The sequence below is a fragment of the Hetaerina americana genome, unplaced genomic scaffold (genome assembly GCF_022747635.1).
Source record: "Hetaerina americana unplaced genomic scaffold, ioHetAmer1.1.p SCAF_65, whole genome shotgun sequence".
NCBI lineage: Eukaryota > Metazoa > Arthropoda > Insecta > Odonata > Calopterygidae > Hetaerina > Hetaerina americana.
In genome coordinates, this window is record NW_027287261.1 from 920,369 (window position 1) to 937,661 (window position 17,293).

General features: G+C 35.1%; 1 protein-coding gene across 1 annotated transcript in view; it reads left to right on the forward strand.

Moving 5' to 3' along the window:
- The window catches only part of MED16 (mediator complex subunit 16), a 34,958-nt gene extending 20,170 nt beyond the window's left edge, over positions 1-14,788 (forward strand). The window contains exons 12-15 of the mRNA XM_071594626.1: positions 857-1,052; positions 11,691-11,800; positions 13,514-13,680; positions 14,234-14,788. Coding sequence (XP_071450727.1) covers positions 857-1,052; positions 11,691-11,800; positions 13,514-13,680; positions 14,234-14,357 — 597 coding nt within the window. The 3' untranslated portion in view covers positions 14,358-14,788. The remainder of the gene's footprint in view (positions 1-856; positions 1,053-11,690; positions 11,801-13,513; positions 13,681-14,233) is intronic.
- The last annotated feature ends 2,505 nt before the right edge of the window (positions 14,789-17,293 follow it).

The window sequence follows — 17,293 nt, forward strand, 5'->3', positions numbered from 1 at the left end:
TTTACATTTGAACAATGTACTACTTCTCTATTAGTAAGTTATTTTTTGAAACTGGTCATCAAAAGCTTAAAGGGGAGTATATCTTAATTTCATACTAATTAGTATTTGTTTGATAACTAATATAAAGTGAAATTTATTTATTTAAGAATTTATATCGTTGCAATTAAGCAATTGTCCTGGTGGCAACGCTTAAGTCTGATCAACAGTCCCTCTTACGATGCACATACATACATAAACAAGAAGAACGGACATGAGACAAAATGCTCTTATATACAATGACACTTTCAGATTACCAACTGCTCCTTTACCATCACACAAGGGCTAAGTTCACACCATATCTACAATGCTCCGTCCATCACTGCACTCTTCAATGCATCCCATGCACCCATGCATCCACCAATTATGTTTCAGCTATGCAAAAAACCTCATCCCCAATTTTTTTATGTAGATATACTGTTTTATTACCTGCTGATGCCATAACACAGTAAAACATGACGTACCAATAAACATCTATAGAAAAGTACTATATTATGTTTTAAGATGAACATCCATGAGACAATTTTTTTCCTGCAAGGACCATAATTTAGGTTCATGTTAGGTATTATTTGTCTTAAACAAGTGAGTCAGTCATATTTAGTCAGTCTGTTTAGTCATATTTCTAAATCACACATTTACAATGCTTTCAGTGAAAAAAATCCAGAACAATGGTTTTGACTATAAGATTAGCTGTATTTCCCATTCCCTTAACTCATGAAAATATGTATTTAATTCCTAATCATCATTTTGTCTCAATTTTGTCAGCCCAAGAATAAAATTATTTCTCAAATATTAGTAATTCTTTAACCTTTTCTTACAGTATGAACTTCTTAAAGACTACAAGTCGCTTAATCTTCTGAGAGAGTTACTGGTATTAGTGCGTATTTGGGGGCTGCTTCGTCAAAGTTGTCTTCCTACTTTTGTTCGCAGCTCAGAATCTCTTGATGTGTTGGCACTACTTTTCCGTCTCCTCTCACGTTTGGCTCAAAGCACTGAACCAGACGAGGCCCTTATAGGTGAGAAAAGTTTTATTTTATTTTCCCATTGTGTTGAAGTAAAAAAGTAAAAAGTCACTTATTTTACACAAAGTTGCCTATTATGTTACTCCAAAAATTCATGGGAAACAACTACAATTGGATGTTTTTGAAAGTTTTAGATGATTTTGATATCATAATCTATTCGAAGTTTCTCAAAATATCCAAGCATCTTTCTTTGGACATTTATATGCATTTTTCCGTGCCATTTCTTCAGAAGTAATCAAAGTATGTTGGTTTATTTGAAGGGGTCATATTTTCTCTTAGTAGTCTTTAGCCCGGTTTTGTGACTCCTGTTGCATCCCTATATTCGACTCTAAAAGTGAATATCTTCAATATATATTTTTCCTTATTCAAATTATTTCTTTTTTTTAATATTTTCAATGGATTTTGATGGCAAAACTATAGTTATATGCTCCCCCTAATCTTCATATTCTATTACAGTATTGCTTCTATAATCTTATGAGTATGCTCACACTCACTAATGTATATTTCTCATATTTAAAATGCTTTTATTACTTATTCTCCCCTGGCCTTATCATTTTGAGTTCAGGAATTTTTCTGCATAAATGACACTGCTATGTTTATTGCTGGCCACAGTGCTGGTGGGGTAACATCCTCTCCTGCCAATCCAGAGGTCACAGGTTCAATTCCTACCTTAATGGGTTTTCCTCCACCTAGGGCATGGATATTTGTAATTGCCTTCAGTGTAACATGTAGGAGTTTGGTGGAAGAAGGGACTATAAAGCCTCAATCTCAACCCAATAAAAGTCATTAAATAAATGAATAAATAGATTATTTCCTGTGGCTTCTCTTGTAAATGTGGATGTACATGGAAATCTGAATAATCTGGGGTGCTTCTTTTTACCTGACATAGCAACACCTTATTTTGGAAGATTTATATTTTTTTCTTAATACCTCTACACAAAAGACATTATGCACCATTTCTTATGGTGTTTTATCTGATGATATAATGGCAGAGTCCTTGCATGTCATTCTGTAATCTCTGCTCTCCATAAGTGACCCTCCGATGAATGTTTGTAAAAAGTTTTAAATGAAAATGGAATGGCATAATGTTCAAACGGTGGTATTTTTTTTTTGTTTTATTACAACTTCTAAATCATAATCCATTTAATGATGTTTCTTCAATTTAAATTGGATAGGCAGGTGCCATTTAGCATGCTGTTTTATCGTCATATCATTAATTCATTTGCTCAAGTCTTTCTCTTCATGAAAACCTTTTCAGGTGCAATAATATATTTCTCTGGGCATGATCTTTAAGTTATTAAGTCACATATTTGTAGATTTGGTACTTAAATTCTAGAAAACTATGGGGGGGACTCAGGAATAGGTAAGTCTTGACTTCTAATATTCTTTGTATGGTGTCGTGTTAATAATTTTTTACACTCGAATTCTAATGTACCCTTAACATTTATTTATTTATGGGAATAACCCTTTTACACATGCTATAGTTTTATCATACTTATGTAAGAAAACAATGGATTGTGAGCAGCCTTCCTTATTGGCTCAGGTGCCTTCAAGGATATTCAAAATTAAGTTGCATTTCCCAGTTCTTAACTTAAAAAAGAAATTTTGTCCTCGAAAAATAATTGATAATTGGCCCACTGATTGGTCCAATTTTCTAATTTTTCTTTTTAAAATGTTGGAAAATCAGTATGTCTGATATACAAGGGTAGTTTGAAAGGTTCTCGGAATCATCACCAGATTTCAGCGCTAACTCAACGAGAACCCCACACAGTATTAGGTGATTATTGATGAGTGGAAAAATATCGCATCACTACTCTTGGAACAGATCTGTAGTGCAGACGCCTCTTTTGTTGTTCCCATGTACTGATTAGTGAAGATGGAAAAACATGAGAATCAAGCAGTGATTAAATACTTGAAAGCAAAGGAAATTCATACCAATTTTCAAAACACTCTGTGGGACTCTACTTCTTCATATTGAATTGTTGCCAAGTTTACAAATGAGTTAAAAGTGGTCAGGACAGCTTATACGATGATCCACATATTGGCCAACCAAAATGTGCTATTGCCACAGAAATAATTGCAAAAGTGCATAAAATGCCCATGAAGAATGGCAGACAATGAGCAAGAAGTTACTGAAGCTGTAGGGATGTCATCTGAGTGGGTATATCACATTTCAACAGAGGAATTGGATATGAGGAAATTGTCTTCTAGATGGATGCTGCAACTCTTGATGCAGGATCACAAATGCATTTGAAATTTGACCCATTTTAAGAGCAACCGACAAGATTTTCTGCATTGGTTTATTAGTACAGATGAAAATTGGGTCCTCTGCTATATCCTTGAGGCAAAGGAACCGTCAAAGCAGTGACATGATGATTCACCTTCACCAAAGAAAGCAAAGGCAATATGGTTGGTGGGAAAGGTGATGGCTTCAGCTTTCTGGGATGCCAAAGGGATTCTGCTGATATATTATCTTCCCATGGGTCAAACAATTATTGGACAACACTGCGCTAACATCCTGGACCAACTGCAGTAAAAGGCACATGAAAAAAGGCCAGGTTTGGCAAGGAAGAAAGTAATCTTTCATCAAGACTAATTCAGTAATGTATATCTTTTAATGCAAAATTCTTGGAGATTTTCACAAATGTATGGAAAAGTCATACCATTTAATTCACTATTTATAGCAGTTACTTTAATGCTACTCCTGTATAAGTAAGGTGCACTTGACAAACTAACTAATTAATTGTTTTATCGCATATGATGTTATTTATTTTTTTGATGAATATCAATAATCATCTCTTTTACTATGGCAAGAAATTGTAACCAGAAATATTTATGGATATATAATAGTTAGGAAAATTTATCCAGTTATGTAGTGGTGAATTTAAAAAATGTTTTGTGAAAACGTTTTTCTCATAGATTTGGTTTTCCAAGACATCCAGCAGTTTCCGTAGTTCACATGCTTCGTGCTAAAATAGGGAAGTGGTTTGATAACTTGCATGATAATTCAACCTCACTTCCTCTCCACCTCATTCCACCACTCCATTGATAAGATAACCAGGATGTACCTTTTTCCCCTTACCATTTTCAAATCTGGATCATTTATCTATTTTGTCAAAGCTACAGGCATTATGCATTGTGTTATTTTTTATGCACAGTTTAGTATTATGTGCTAGCATCTTTAAAAATGCCATTTGTTCAAGTCCTCAGTATTGTGTGACAGTTTAAGTAGAAAGATCACAGTCTGCAGCTGAGCATAAAAAGCTGAAGTGTAATGTTCTGTATTTTCACCATATATTGATCAAGATTCAGTCACTGTAACACTCCAATTGTGCAGCATGAAGAAGCATAAGGTGTCTCAGTGCCATAATGTTGAGATGGTCAGAGTAAAAGGTCAAAATTGGAGATTTTCTTCTTGGTTGTGGCCTTATTTAGTGATTCCATCTTGTGTTGCTGCCTTAGTTGCCTTATTTTTCTTTGTAATTATTCCTCCACTTCGTCATGGAATGGGTAGTTATGGAGTTGGTTTTTGGCTATCAGCCTTTGCAATTTGGATTGTGATAACATTAGCCTGTACAATGTTGTGGATTTTTGCTGGTCGGCATTTGCTGAAGTCAGACTATTATTTGATCTCCTACATCAAAACCGGACAGAATCATGGTAATCAGATTGGTGTAATTGAAAATTCATATGTTGAGGCCATTGCAGACAATGGAATCAAAAGTAAAGATAAGGGGCAATATCTGTTAGCTATTGAAGGAAAAATTACGAAAGACAGTGACTATGATGATGATAATCTGAATGGTGGACAGGCTTTATTGTCAGAACAGTCATCACAAGGTTTTCACTTAGAGAATGAAAATCGTCTGATGCATGAAAAAATGGTTCAGTCAAGCCAGTCATTGTCTGTAAATCAGTACATTATCCCTGACCACCATCCTCCAAGACGTGTGTCTTATGCCGGTGTGATTGCAGTAGAAATACCTCCCTCAGAAGAATTAGAATCAGATGGAGATGACCACGAGTCTAATTCTAAACGGCGTGCCCCCCGCCCACCAACTCCTCATTTCCCCCGTGGAATGCGTGTTTTATCAGCGGAAAAATGTTCTGTTAATATTACTGAAGTGTCTCTCCATCAGCAGCAACAGAGCATGTCTTCAGAACCTCCAAGTACTTCAGAAATATTTCATTTTGAGGAGAAAAAGGTATTTGAGCCAAGAGTCAGTGGTGAGATAGAGCATGTTGTTTTGGAGAAAATCAATTCATCTGGATTGCATTTAGAAGAGAGCAAGCCTCAGAAAATCCAAGAAAATGGGCTTGGCTCAGTTGATGACAGAAACTCCTTAATTAAATACACTGTAAGTAGTGAACAGAGGGGGCGTATTGCATCTGATATAGTAGATTTTAAAAGGAGAAATTTTAGTGGTGAGAATGGAACAACTAGTGTTGACCGTAACAAGAGAATGTCAATGGATAGAAACCAGTTTCTTGGATGGAATCCAGATGAAGGAGTTCTTGCAGAAGCAGATCCAGGAAGCAAAGAACGTGAGGAGAGGAGATGGAGAAAAAGTTTAGGAGCCTGGCATCGTAGCATTTCAGCCAGTTATCATGAGGATTCAAAGGCAGAAGAAGAAATAGATGATGAAGAAGAGTTGGATGATGTGTTTCAAGAGAGGCGTTAGTTTTTCCTAATTTCATGATTATAATTTGATGTTTGCAGTTTGGAAATTGGGAGGTTGATTTAATTGAGTTAATTCAATAAATATGTATTTTTTATCAAGTATTATTGTAGATAATGAATTTTTGTGTATTGCATTTGGACAGATAAGTAATAGTCATAGTGAAGGAATTGGTGAAAAAGAACCCCAGAGAGTGATCAAATTAAGATAATGAAAAACTTATATTTTTTATAAGTTTGGGACTTGATTTGCTAGCAGCAGATAGTGATTCATTCTGCATATATCATCATTTCATGTGTGAAAATAGTGGTTAGGGTGTGAATTGTAAAAACTTTAACAAACTAATTGCAATGACTTAAAATAACAGTCATCATTCCAAGAATTTAACCCAGTAAGTATAACATATACTCTGTAATAATCTAGTCCTTTATTTTATTCTCCTCAAATGGAGATTTTTTTCATTTTTAAAACATCTAGAATTTGTTTTTCTGAACTGTGCTTGTATTTTTGCATACAAACACAGTGTGCTTGTATTTAATACTTTTGTACGCCAATATAGTAGACAATTTAATTAAAAGAAGCACAGAGAAAACATAATGCTTCTGTATCCTGAAAATGAGAATCTCTAATATCATGGGTTAGTGGTAGGCTTTATCAAAACCAGCCGTCACATTTATTACTCTGGTATAAGGTCTTATGTACCTGACGATAACCAAACCTAAAATATTAAACTGGCATTTTGGTGAAAGACAGATTTTGAATAGACTGGTTCACATTCAGCATTACATGATAGAAACTGTTTTGTGGATATCTTTTATGATTATTGGCACTCAGTGTAGTATTTTAACTATTTTTCTTTCCACCGCAAAGAATTATGGTACATTTTGGTTAATTCTTTTAGAGTACATTTGGGATGAGATCACTAGTGATGTAAAATCTCCTAAAACATAATTAAAATGTTTAGTACTGTCTCATACAGGATACCTGGAACTCTTATATCCAACCATAGTCCTTAAATATTTTAGTAATATCACATATTGCCTTTCAGTAGTAGTGTTTATTTAATTTGTATTGAGTTTTGTTTGGGGAAAGTATGTAATAAATGAAGCTAAATGAAAATATGTTTGATAAAGTTTTTACTGACTTATTGTCAAAACTATTAATAATTAATTTCTGTGAATAGCTCAGGTCTCCTCATATGGCATCCAAAGACCCAACCAGTTCAAAATTTTCCAAATTTATGGATGAAATATGTAGAAATATTGAGTCATCAAGAGAAAGTAACAAAATAGGAGGGTGGGTTAAAAAGTAATGCATGCACGATTGTAGAACGCGAACAAAAACATATAGTAAGATCGGGCAAAAAGTACATTAAGGTACAATTCTTAAGTATTTAAATCATATATTTATTTTTCAACATAGTCACCGTTAAGGCTAACACATTTCTCCCAACATGTAACAAGTTTTTTCATTCCATCATTGAAAAACTCCTCCGACTTTTCTCGAATCCAGGCCTTGACAGCTGCCTTCACCTCATCGTCTGAGGTGTAATTATTACCCTTGAAGTGTCTCTTGAGTTGAGGAAAAAAGTAAAAATCGCAAGGTGCAAGATCGGGGGAATAAGGAGGGTGTGGAATCAGTTCAAATTTCAGATTTTGCAGAACCTCTCCAGTTGTGCACAAGGTGCGTGGATGAGCAGTGTCCCATTGCAAAATTATTGGCACCAGACTGCCTTTAACATGACAAACTTCTTCCTTGGATATTCCGATATGGTTTTTGATACACTTTTAAGTGATTCGCTGGTCATTTTGAATGAAATCATCTTCCACGAGTTTGGGATGTATATGGTCTATGGCAGTGATTGGACGTCCGCTGCATGTTTCATCGACTATTGTGGCTTTTCCAATCTCGCAGCCGTGAAATTTTACTACCCATCGATTTACAGTTGACCTATCGACAGCATCGTCACCATAAACAACCTTTAAATGATAATGAATCTCAGTAGGAGTCACTTTTTCAGCGGTTAAAAATTCGATAACAGCACGCTGTTTAACTTGCATTGACATAGCACTAGAACACCACTCCATACTTCCACTTCTCAAAATACACTGGATGAATGTAACGACCTCAAACCTGTGCATACATGTTTAGGGGGAATGTTACTTCCACATGCCACCAGGAGTGCTTCTGAAGGTCTTTGTTTGTGGTCTACAATCATGTGTGCATTAGTTTTCAGCCTACCCTCATAGTTCTATCACCTACTTCGAGAAAGATCATTTTGGGTCAGAAAGTGGAGAGTAACACAAGATACCATAGCAGTGATGAGAGTTTGAATGTAACACAGAATACAATCAAAATATCTTTGTAGAGTTGATGGAGATATGTGGAATGTAGGAATAGTTTTGAGTTATAGGTAGCTTATTCAAAACTTGTTTGAAATTAAGCTGGAAACAAACATTGGATGACAGATATTTAATTCAGTTTGGTTTGCTAATGATCAAGATGTAATTTGTCAGACACCCAAGGGTGTTGTTTGTTATCCCAGTTATTATGGAGTGCTTACAGGAACAATGAATTAGGTATGGGATGAATATTAACCACAAGAAAACAAAAGTAATGAGGTTCTCAAGAAGGAAGAAAGCTAAGCTAAACATTAGTTGAGGGAATGAATGAGGAGGTGGAGTAGTTCATGTATTTAGGGAGCTTAAAGGGAAAATAGGCATAGCAGTATTGAATTTAGAAAAATTATGTTTGCAAAAAAATGATTTGATAAATGAAGAGAATTTATAACAAGAGCAAGATCAAGTAATGATGCAAAAAAATATTGTTAAGACTTTAATATGGATTGTATTTCTTTATGAAACTGAAGCCTGGTCTTTGATGCAAGTGGATGAGAATAGATCGGAGGCTTTTAAGATGTGAGTGTGGTGAAGAATGGAGATAATAAGTTAGGCTGTTAGGAAAATGAAGTAACTCTGTTCAGAGAGGAAAACAATGTTTTCATGAAATTTGTGGTCAAGCAAAGGAAGTTTCTGGGGAAATTCAGATGGCAGAAAAAGTGGTTGGAGAAAAGATTAAAAAGGTAGTAGGATGTTTTAGATTATGATAGAGAGGAGAATGTTGTGTATGTGGGGCAGATGGAGGCATATAGTAGGCTTTTAGACAGCATGATGCCAGGCAGAGGTTATGAAGAAATGATGCAGGAAAAGCAAAAGGAATTTCTTTTGATACTTGGAAGAAAGTCATTCAAGACCGTTTAATACATACTTTTCATAGGTAAATTACTTTGAAGGAATTTAGTTATAAAATTGGTGGCCAATGATCAAATGTCTGTGCTAGATAATTGCTGTTTTCTGTCAGGATTATGTGTAATTAAATCCACATCTTAGTGTTGAAGTTGATTTATTTGTTTACATGTTGCACAGCTTTCTATGGTGTACACATTTATGATAATGATAATATATTTATTTGTCCAGCAGGCACAGTGTACGGTGTTGAGAATACATGACAGGTGTATAGGAAATGTCAATGGGATATACCTGTAGATCACATTATTGATGATCAGAATGGTGCAGTGACTAACATACTGGCTTCCCTCCAAGAGGGTCTGGGTTCAAATCCTGGAGACCGCAGATATTTTCAGTTGTATCCCGATCCCTACTTGAGGTGCTATGTGGAGAGCACTTTGAGTGAGTACACCGTCTGTCAAATGGGACATTAAACTGCGGACCCTGTGACACCATTTATTAAGAGTAGGCTAACGTCGACACCATGTTTCTCTCCACCCTTCCTCCTTTCCCATCCATCCCTAATGGCACAAATGACCTCAGCTGTTGATCACCTCCCCTAAAACTACTACTATTACGATCATATAAATCCCAAATAGAATTACAAATTTTGAATCTGCAAATTCCACACAACCATTACATTTCATTAATATAAACTTCTTGAATTTTAGACAAGTATATTTGTGTATTAAACTCTCAGAATTTCAGCTGATTGTTACAATTTAGTTTTTTGTTTCTATGATCATCCATTTAAAGGATTATTTTTACCAAAGGCATTTTTTTATACTTATTATCTTTTTCTGCGAATTATTAAGTGAAAAATTGGGAATATAATATGATCAGGGTAAATATTTTCATTTTTTTCTTAAGATAATCACTTTCCAATCAAATAATGCAAGAAAAATTTAGGTAGTTAAACTGACTCTGGTAAAATACCCTTGTAATGTAGCAGACTGAATCAATTAAAAAAAATGATTGCCAGAATTGATGCATTCACACTTAAGTCTTGGGAGTAGCACCATTATGCATCCACACACCGCTGCCAGTGGGCTTTCCACACTTTGTATGCCTTCTGGAAGGTGGTGTCCGGAATGATGCTAAGCTCCCTATCACAGGGACGCTGTTGTAACGTTTCCACTGAGCCATGGTGACATCCTTTCAGTATGGATTTGAGGCAGGGGAAAAGGAAGAATCTGGTGGGGCAACGTCAGGGCTGTAGGGTGGCTGAGGCAGGGTCGAGAAGCTCTTGACAGATCCTTATGTGACTTTCCTTTTATTCATCCGAAAGCTCTTACAGTACCAACTTAAAACACAACTTTTTCATACCCATATTTTTGGTCACAAGTCGATGCACATCACACTTAGGGATCCAATTTCAGCAGAAACCATGTGAACACTTAATCTGCGATCCCTGTCCAACAATACCTTCACTCCTGCAAGGTTTTCATCACTTTTTGAGGTCAAGGCATCCTGAAAATTTGGTGTCTTTGACATTTTCTCTGGCCTCCTGAAACAACAGTTATCACTTAAAGACATCCAATCTGCCCATGGCATTATCACCATTAGCTGTCTTGAGCATGCCATGAGTCTCTTATCTGATTATGCCCAGTTTCATGAAAAATTTGATGGCGTAGTGCTGTTCCAATAACCAGTTCATGATGGAGGGTAACAAGGTCACGTTGTATAGGTTTCACAAATGAGCATTCCGCACTCCGCGAAGGCTGGGAGCTAACTGCCACCGGTCACCAGTCTTTTCTGAGACTCTCCCTTCTCGAACCCAGCCAGAGAAACTGCCACCTGTTGGTTCATCTATCCGGGAAAAAAGAAGTCCTTCAACTTTTGGGGCAGACCTTGTATTTCAAAGGGTTTACTTAAACAATCTGGAGAATTGTGGAATGCATGGTCTTTGGAAGTAAAAATGAGAATTTCCTATGAGAAGTTTTCCTTCTCTGAAAGTAATTACTAATGTTCTGAAAAGATACGATGTTGAATCACAGTAAACTCGCAATTATCCGTGCCAATGGATGATGCATGATGAAGCATGGGTAATTGAAAAATATGGATAACCGAATAAGTGGACAATAGGATCATAATAGAAATGGATATTTATGGAAACCATGGACTAGTGAAGTGAGAATTTAAAAAAAAAAAGGATTCCTGATACAGATTCATATTTGTCATAGGATAGCAATCAAAATAATGCGGTGTAGGTAGGTAATGACTTATTTATTGCTCAGTTAAGCTATGTAATTGCTTAGAGGAGAATACGGAATTATCATGGCTAATGGATGCGAGATAAACGATAATGATAATTACAGAAGGCACAAAAATGTTCCATTGAAATATTAAATACTATTGACAACTTTTTATTTTGTGAAATTAAAAACCTTTAAGAAAGCCGAGGTATTTCAAACTGGTATTGTTAGCCAAGGAACTTTTATTTCCAAAACAGTATATCAAAGTCTGAAAGCATTCTTTTCAATTGTAAATTTATTAAAATTTCAAGTGCTAGGAAAAGAGGAGCATTCTTAATCCTTAAAATGGATAATCCAAGCACAGATAATCGAGAGTTTACTGTGTAATCGATTATTTGTTCAACTACTATTGATATATTGTCATCATATTAATTGAGAATTATTAATACTGAATATTTATTTTATTTACAGATGACTGTTGTGTACTTCCAAGTCAAGTCATGATTCCAGTAATGAACCCCCCTACACTGTATATTGGTGTTGCATCTCCATTGCTTTCCTACCAAGCTCTGCCTCTTCTGGTAAGTTTTAATTTTTACAGAGCTCACCTAATTAATATTCACCATCTTATTTAAGTAATTTTTGAAAAAATTAAGAAAAACATTCTGTGTATGAGCATTTATTTTATTTATTTATATTCAGATCTCCCTCGCAGAACAATGCCAGCCTTTTTATATTCCTATTCAGCATTCTCAAATATAATACAATGGAACCTTGTTTAACAAGCACTTAGCATTGCAAGTAATTCATTTTTAAAAATTACTTGGGGATTGGGATGGTGCGGTGGCTAATGTACTGACTTCCCACTGAGATGGCCCGGGGTTGAATCCTGGAGACGGCGGATATTTTTCAGTGGTTTAGCGATCCCTACTTGAGGTGCTTTGTGGAGAGCACTTTGAGTGGGTACGCTGTCCTGTCAGATGGGATGTTAAACTGGGGACCCCTTTATGCCTTTCCTTAAGAGGAGGCTTATGCCAGGTTTCTCTCCACCCTTCCTTTCCCATCCATGGCACAAATACCCGTAGCTGTCGGTCACCTCCCATAAAACTACTACTTCATAAATTACTCACTTTATGAGCAACATTTCACATGATGAGTGATGAAGAGAGGGGCATTCCTGTAATGATTGCATGCCTGCTACTTAAGTTTATCTTTAGCACTTGTTCCATTAGCGTATTGGTGTCACTAGTAATAACATATTTTTCCAAACTTGTCTTCAGATGTTTTAATTGTGATTTTTTTTGTTTTAAATGTAATAATATTTTGTGCATGGATAAATGAAACAGTTTCTGGCGTCACTTGGTGGAAATTCTTCATATTGAAATTGAATTTTAAATACTTTGCCTTTCCACATAAATCACTTATATTACTACCTAGGTATCGTTAGACCTGATGATGTTATACCATAACGAAACCTAGGTAGTAATAAAAGTGATTTATGTGGAAAGGCAAAGTATTTTAAATTTAATTTCAATTTTATGCATGGTGTTAAAAATATCCCTGGAGAAAAACCACACGAAGACAGTTATAAGAGCATTAAAATAACTGCAGAAATGAAAAGTAAATCATTGATAAGTGTGAACTAGGTGTGAGCATAATTAATCTAGCATGAACATGCAATTGGTGGGCTTCAATGATTTGCACTATCTTCAAGAATAAAGACAAAATTAAGGAAATGGGTGCTTCAAAGGGAGTGACTAGAATATCCAGACATTGGGTACGTGTACTCAGCAATATTTTAAGGTTGCTTCCATGTGGATGCTCAAAAAACAATGGCAAGGTTACACTATCAATAAGAACATCATTTATGAGAAGCAAAAGTTACTATGCTTCAAGCTTCTCAGGTTGGGCCTCCTTGTTTACATTTATTGCATCTTCTTGTGAAAACAAATTGTTGGTATTATTTATCATAATCTTGAAATATTTCATTCATTAAGCATAAAAATAATGTTTTTAAATATCCCCCTGCATGTCTCAATTTCATGTAAGCCTAGATTTGACATATTTTTCCACTGGTTTCACTGCCAATGTAAATTTGAATTTTCGCTGAACATTTTTCATTTAAATAGTCTTTTCAATGAAATAGTTCTCAAATTCATAGAATTCTTGATTTTAGAATAACTTAATTATAGCAAAGTCATTTGCATTTGGCTTGGATTTGTATTTGATAACCAGTAAGCTTAAATGAGAACACCAATCATGTGTTGATTTTTTTATTTGCTTTTAATGGATAGCTTGAGTTTGGCACAGAACCTGAGTTTCTGCGCTATACCACTCCAGAATTTGGGATTGGAGCCAATAATAATGATGGAGCTAATGTACTTGGTTCTGGTCAAGTGATGGATGTTGTCCGGCACATTTACTTGGGAAAAAAGCCGTCAGTTGTTAAGCAGTGCACAAGGTTAGTCTTGAATGTTTTTTTTCTGTGTCCAAACTATCGCAAAATAATTTTTTGCTGTTACTTATTACATTGACTTTGAGATTCCTAAAGTGTGTGACAGCGAGAAACATTGTTATAAAATTTTGTTGAAATTGGATGAAAAGTCGATGGAAATGGATCAGTACTTCAGTGCAGAGCCATAGGCTTGGATTCAGTTGAGTAGAATTTTAATTGTAGTCAAAGGAAGTTTTTAAACAGCATTGTAATAAATTAGCTTTTTACTGAGGCTTATTATCATATGAATGTAGCCGTATGTATATTGGATAAATCTCTTTCATAGTCTTTCATTTCTTTGATACTTTTCACACCTTTTCTCCTGAAAAACCATGTCTCTGAATAAATATGTTATCAGATTGGATTACTTGATAAAATCATATTTTCAATTTCACTTGTCATAATGACAAAATGTTTATGTTAAAGACTCAATTCAAGTTCATGAAAAGGTCATTCTCAAGTTTATCTTTTATGCCATTTTCTCTTTGATAAAAATCTTCATTGATTGAATTTTGTTTAGATGTGGAGGTGTGGCCCAAGTACACAGCTCTTTCAGAACTGCTGCCATCAGGGCATGGGATCAGCGTTGGGCACGTGGTTGTCTCTGCGGGGGCACTTGGGAAATACATAGGTTTACCTGTTAAGAATTACAGTGGATGACTTGGTCAGTAATCGGCTAAATTATTTGGTGTTGTGCCTATGTCAACAAAGGAATTTTACCTTGAATCACCAATAAATGTTTACTGTCACCTACTTTTAGATCAGTCTTTCCTGTATCCTTTGGAGTGTAAGGGTATTAACTTACCTTTCTTGAACTCAGTGGAAAATGTTGGTGTTAAATTAATTGGCATTTATTGTTTATAATGATATAATAACACATTTTTGTATTTCTTTAATGAATTGTATATTTTGTCAATTGAAGTAAAATCTTGAGCATACTGCATTATAATGTTTGTATGGAAAATTTCCTGTTTACAATAGTATTATATATTTTGATGTTCCATGTTATGATATGTACTATCAGTCAATCAATGTAATTTTGAATAATGTCTCATTAAATGTGAGCCGAGTATCATTTTTCTAAATCATTTAGTAATAATAATTCTTGATTTGTCCAAGGACGAGTATTGAATGCATTATGAAAACACTTATCAACCCAAACACTTCCCTTATTTTGATACCCAAAATCCTAGTAAGTACATCTTTTCCAGTTGCTTTAAGCAAAGAAAGAAAAATGATATGAAATTAAACAAGATTTGGCTAAATAGATATATTCTAAGGCAGCTAAAGCCTATCTCAGCCTATTAAATCCTGGAATACCAATATCACACCCAGTAATCCCTTTGCTTTATACTGTAGGAAGAATCAACTCATTGTCTCAGACAGAAGACCATACCATTGCAATCCTTTTTGATACACTTTTCTCTAACCATAATAAATTCTGTTTATCCTCTTGTTGAAGATCAAGGTAAGAAGCCATTCCTTAAAACACCCTTCCTCTACTCATGATGTGTATTTGCAAATAAAATTATTTTTCATGACATTTTACTGATTTGAAACTATCTCCATGTGTAATTTTAATTTGAATGTGCCACTGTTTTACCCATGTTTGTATGTACTTGATCTTCCTTTGACGACTATAGTTTGTGATTGCTGACAAGGAATAAATTATTATTATTATCACACCCAGACTTCTTTGGAAAATTAATAATTCTCATCACCATTATGCTCAGTGAGGTTAAAGATTACTGATAGGAAACGTCAGGTGCAACCCAGCCTGTAAGATAGAGGTAGATGCATTTACCAGAGCTTATAGGAGGTATATTTGCCTAGGCTGTCTTGGCTTGCGGAGTGCATGACCTAAGGACAGGGCAACAAGTTACTTAGATTTGGTAAACACTGTTGGCAAATTAATTGTCCCTCCTTCAGTCTTCAGCTAATATGATAGCTAAGAAATTCAGATAACTAATTTCTGGGGACAGAGATGTGAAATACATGGAAACTATTTTACATTAAACACCTTAATTGTTTCCTGCTATATTATTAAAAGGGTTTTTGGCTTTGTGATTTTTTCATAGAATCACCAAAGTGAAAAAAAATTCTGCCCAGGTAACTTTGTCAAATTATTTCCAGCATGACAGTTCCATGCTCAGCTGATTAGCTGGTATTGATGTGTAAAAAGCTCATCCAGCACTTGTTGTGGTGCAATTATGGATTTCATAAACTGGAGTAGGTGGAACAAACAGTATATAGAACAGATGGTATAGGCCGTGTACATTCAAAACCTACCTTAGCCAACCCAATGCTATTCATAAGAATCATCATGAAGTGTACAATGGGTATTAGTGTACAATGATTATTTGGAAACAGATATAGGTACATGAAATATGGTAGAATTTGGGACTGAATTGAGGAATTATTTTTTTATCATATAATAGATAATAAAATTGTATGTTCTCTGGCTTTCATTTTTGGAGTCAGCCTTTTCCTTGGCCATCAATAATCCATTTTAGAACAGAAGGAGAATGATTCTTAGTCTGCCTCATTTGTTGGACAGCAGTCCTATAGTTTTCCTTTTTTTACCGTTCTGAATTCTTCTTTTTGACATTCAAGGAAACGTATCCAAATAAGACCCTCTAATACCGTTTGCCAAAGAATGACTGCATAAAAAGCAGGGATGGCTTTGTAAAAAAAATAATAGCTCTGAACAAACATGGCCAGTGGGCAAAAGTTAGGGTCAAAAAAATTTTAATAGTCACCAAGATGTAGGTGTATTTCAAAATCCAGGGTTTTTTCAAAAGAACAGAACCGAGCACAATAATTTCTTCTGTGCAGGCTTTTACTCTGATACTCAGTGTGTTGATACATAGAGCTTTGTATCCCAATACAAACCTCCCTGGCCCAGATGCGGAATTCTCTGTATCTTTAATGCCAATATCAACATATTAGTATCAGGGCTTTCTGTATCTTCCTTTGACTTTTGTCTACATGGTTGCTCTAGGTATTTAATTACTCAACAACTTTTGTGGATATTATGATCTCTTTTCTGTATACAAGTAAAGTAATCAGTACACATAGACATTTTTAATGCCCGTTTGTAAAATAAAAAAGCAATTGTCTTACAATTAAGATGTATTATTTTTTTAAGATAATTATGCCTTTGAAATTAAGATATTACTTATTAAGATATTATATACTGCCTGTGGCAGTCAACTTGGTAAATGTTATCCCGGTTCGGTTAACATTTTTGAATTTTTCACATTGTGCTGTTGCCTCTTCCGTAACTATTTTAAATCAGACGCCAAGATTCCTAGTCCTTATTGGTCTTCTTGCCTCCCCTATCCAAAAACCTATGGTTTTGGAAACAGACGGGTGACATAAATCTATTGAAGCCACATATGTTGAAAGTGGTAATTTTACAAGGCCATCTGTTAACTATGGAAAATTATTGTATCAGTTCCATAAAAATTGTCGTAAGATGCATTTTACGGAGAGGAATGTTTTGACTGTCGTACTTGATAAGGTGCTACATTTTTCCGGGATTTTATAGCACTGGTGGTACTGCTATTCATTCGGAGAT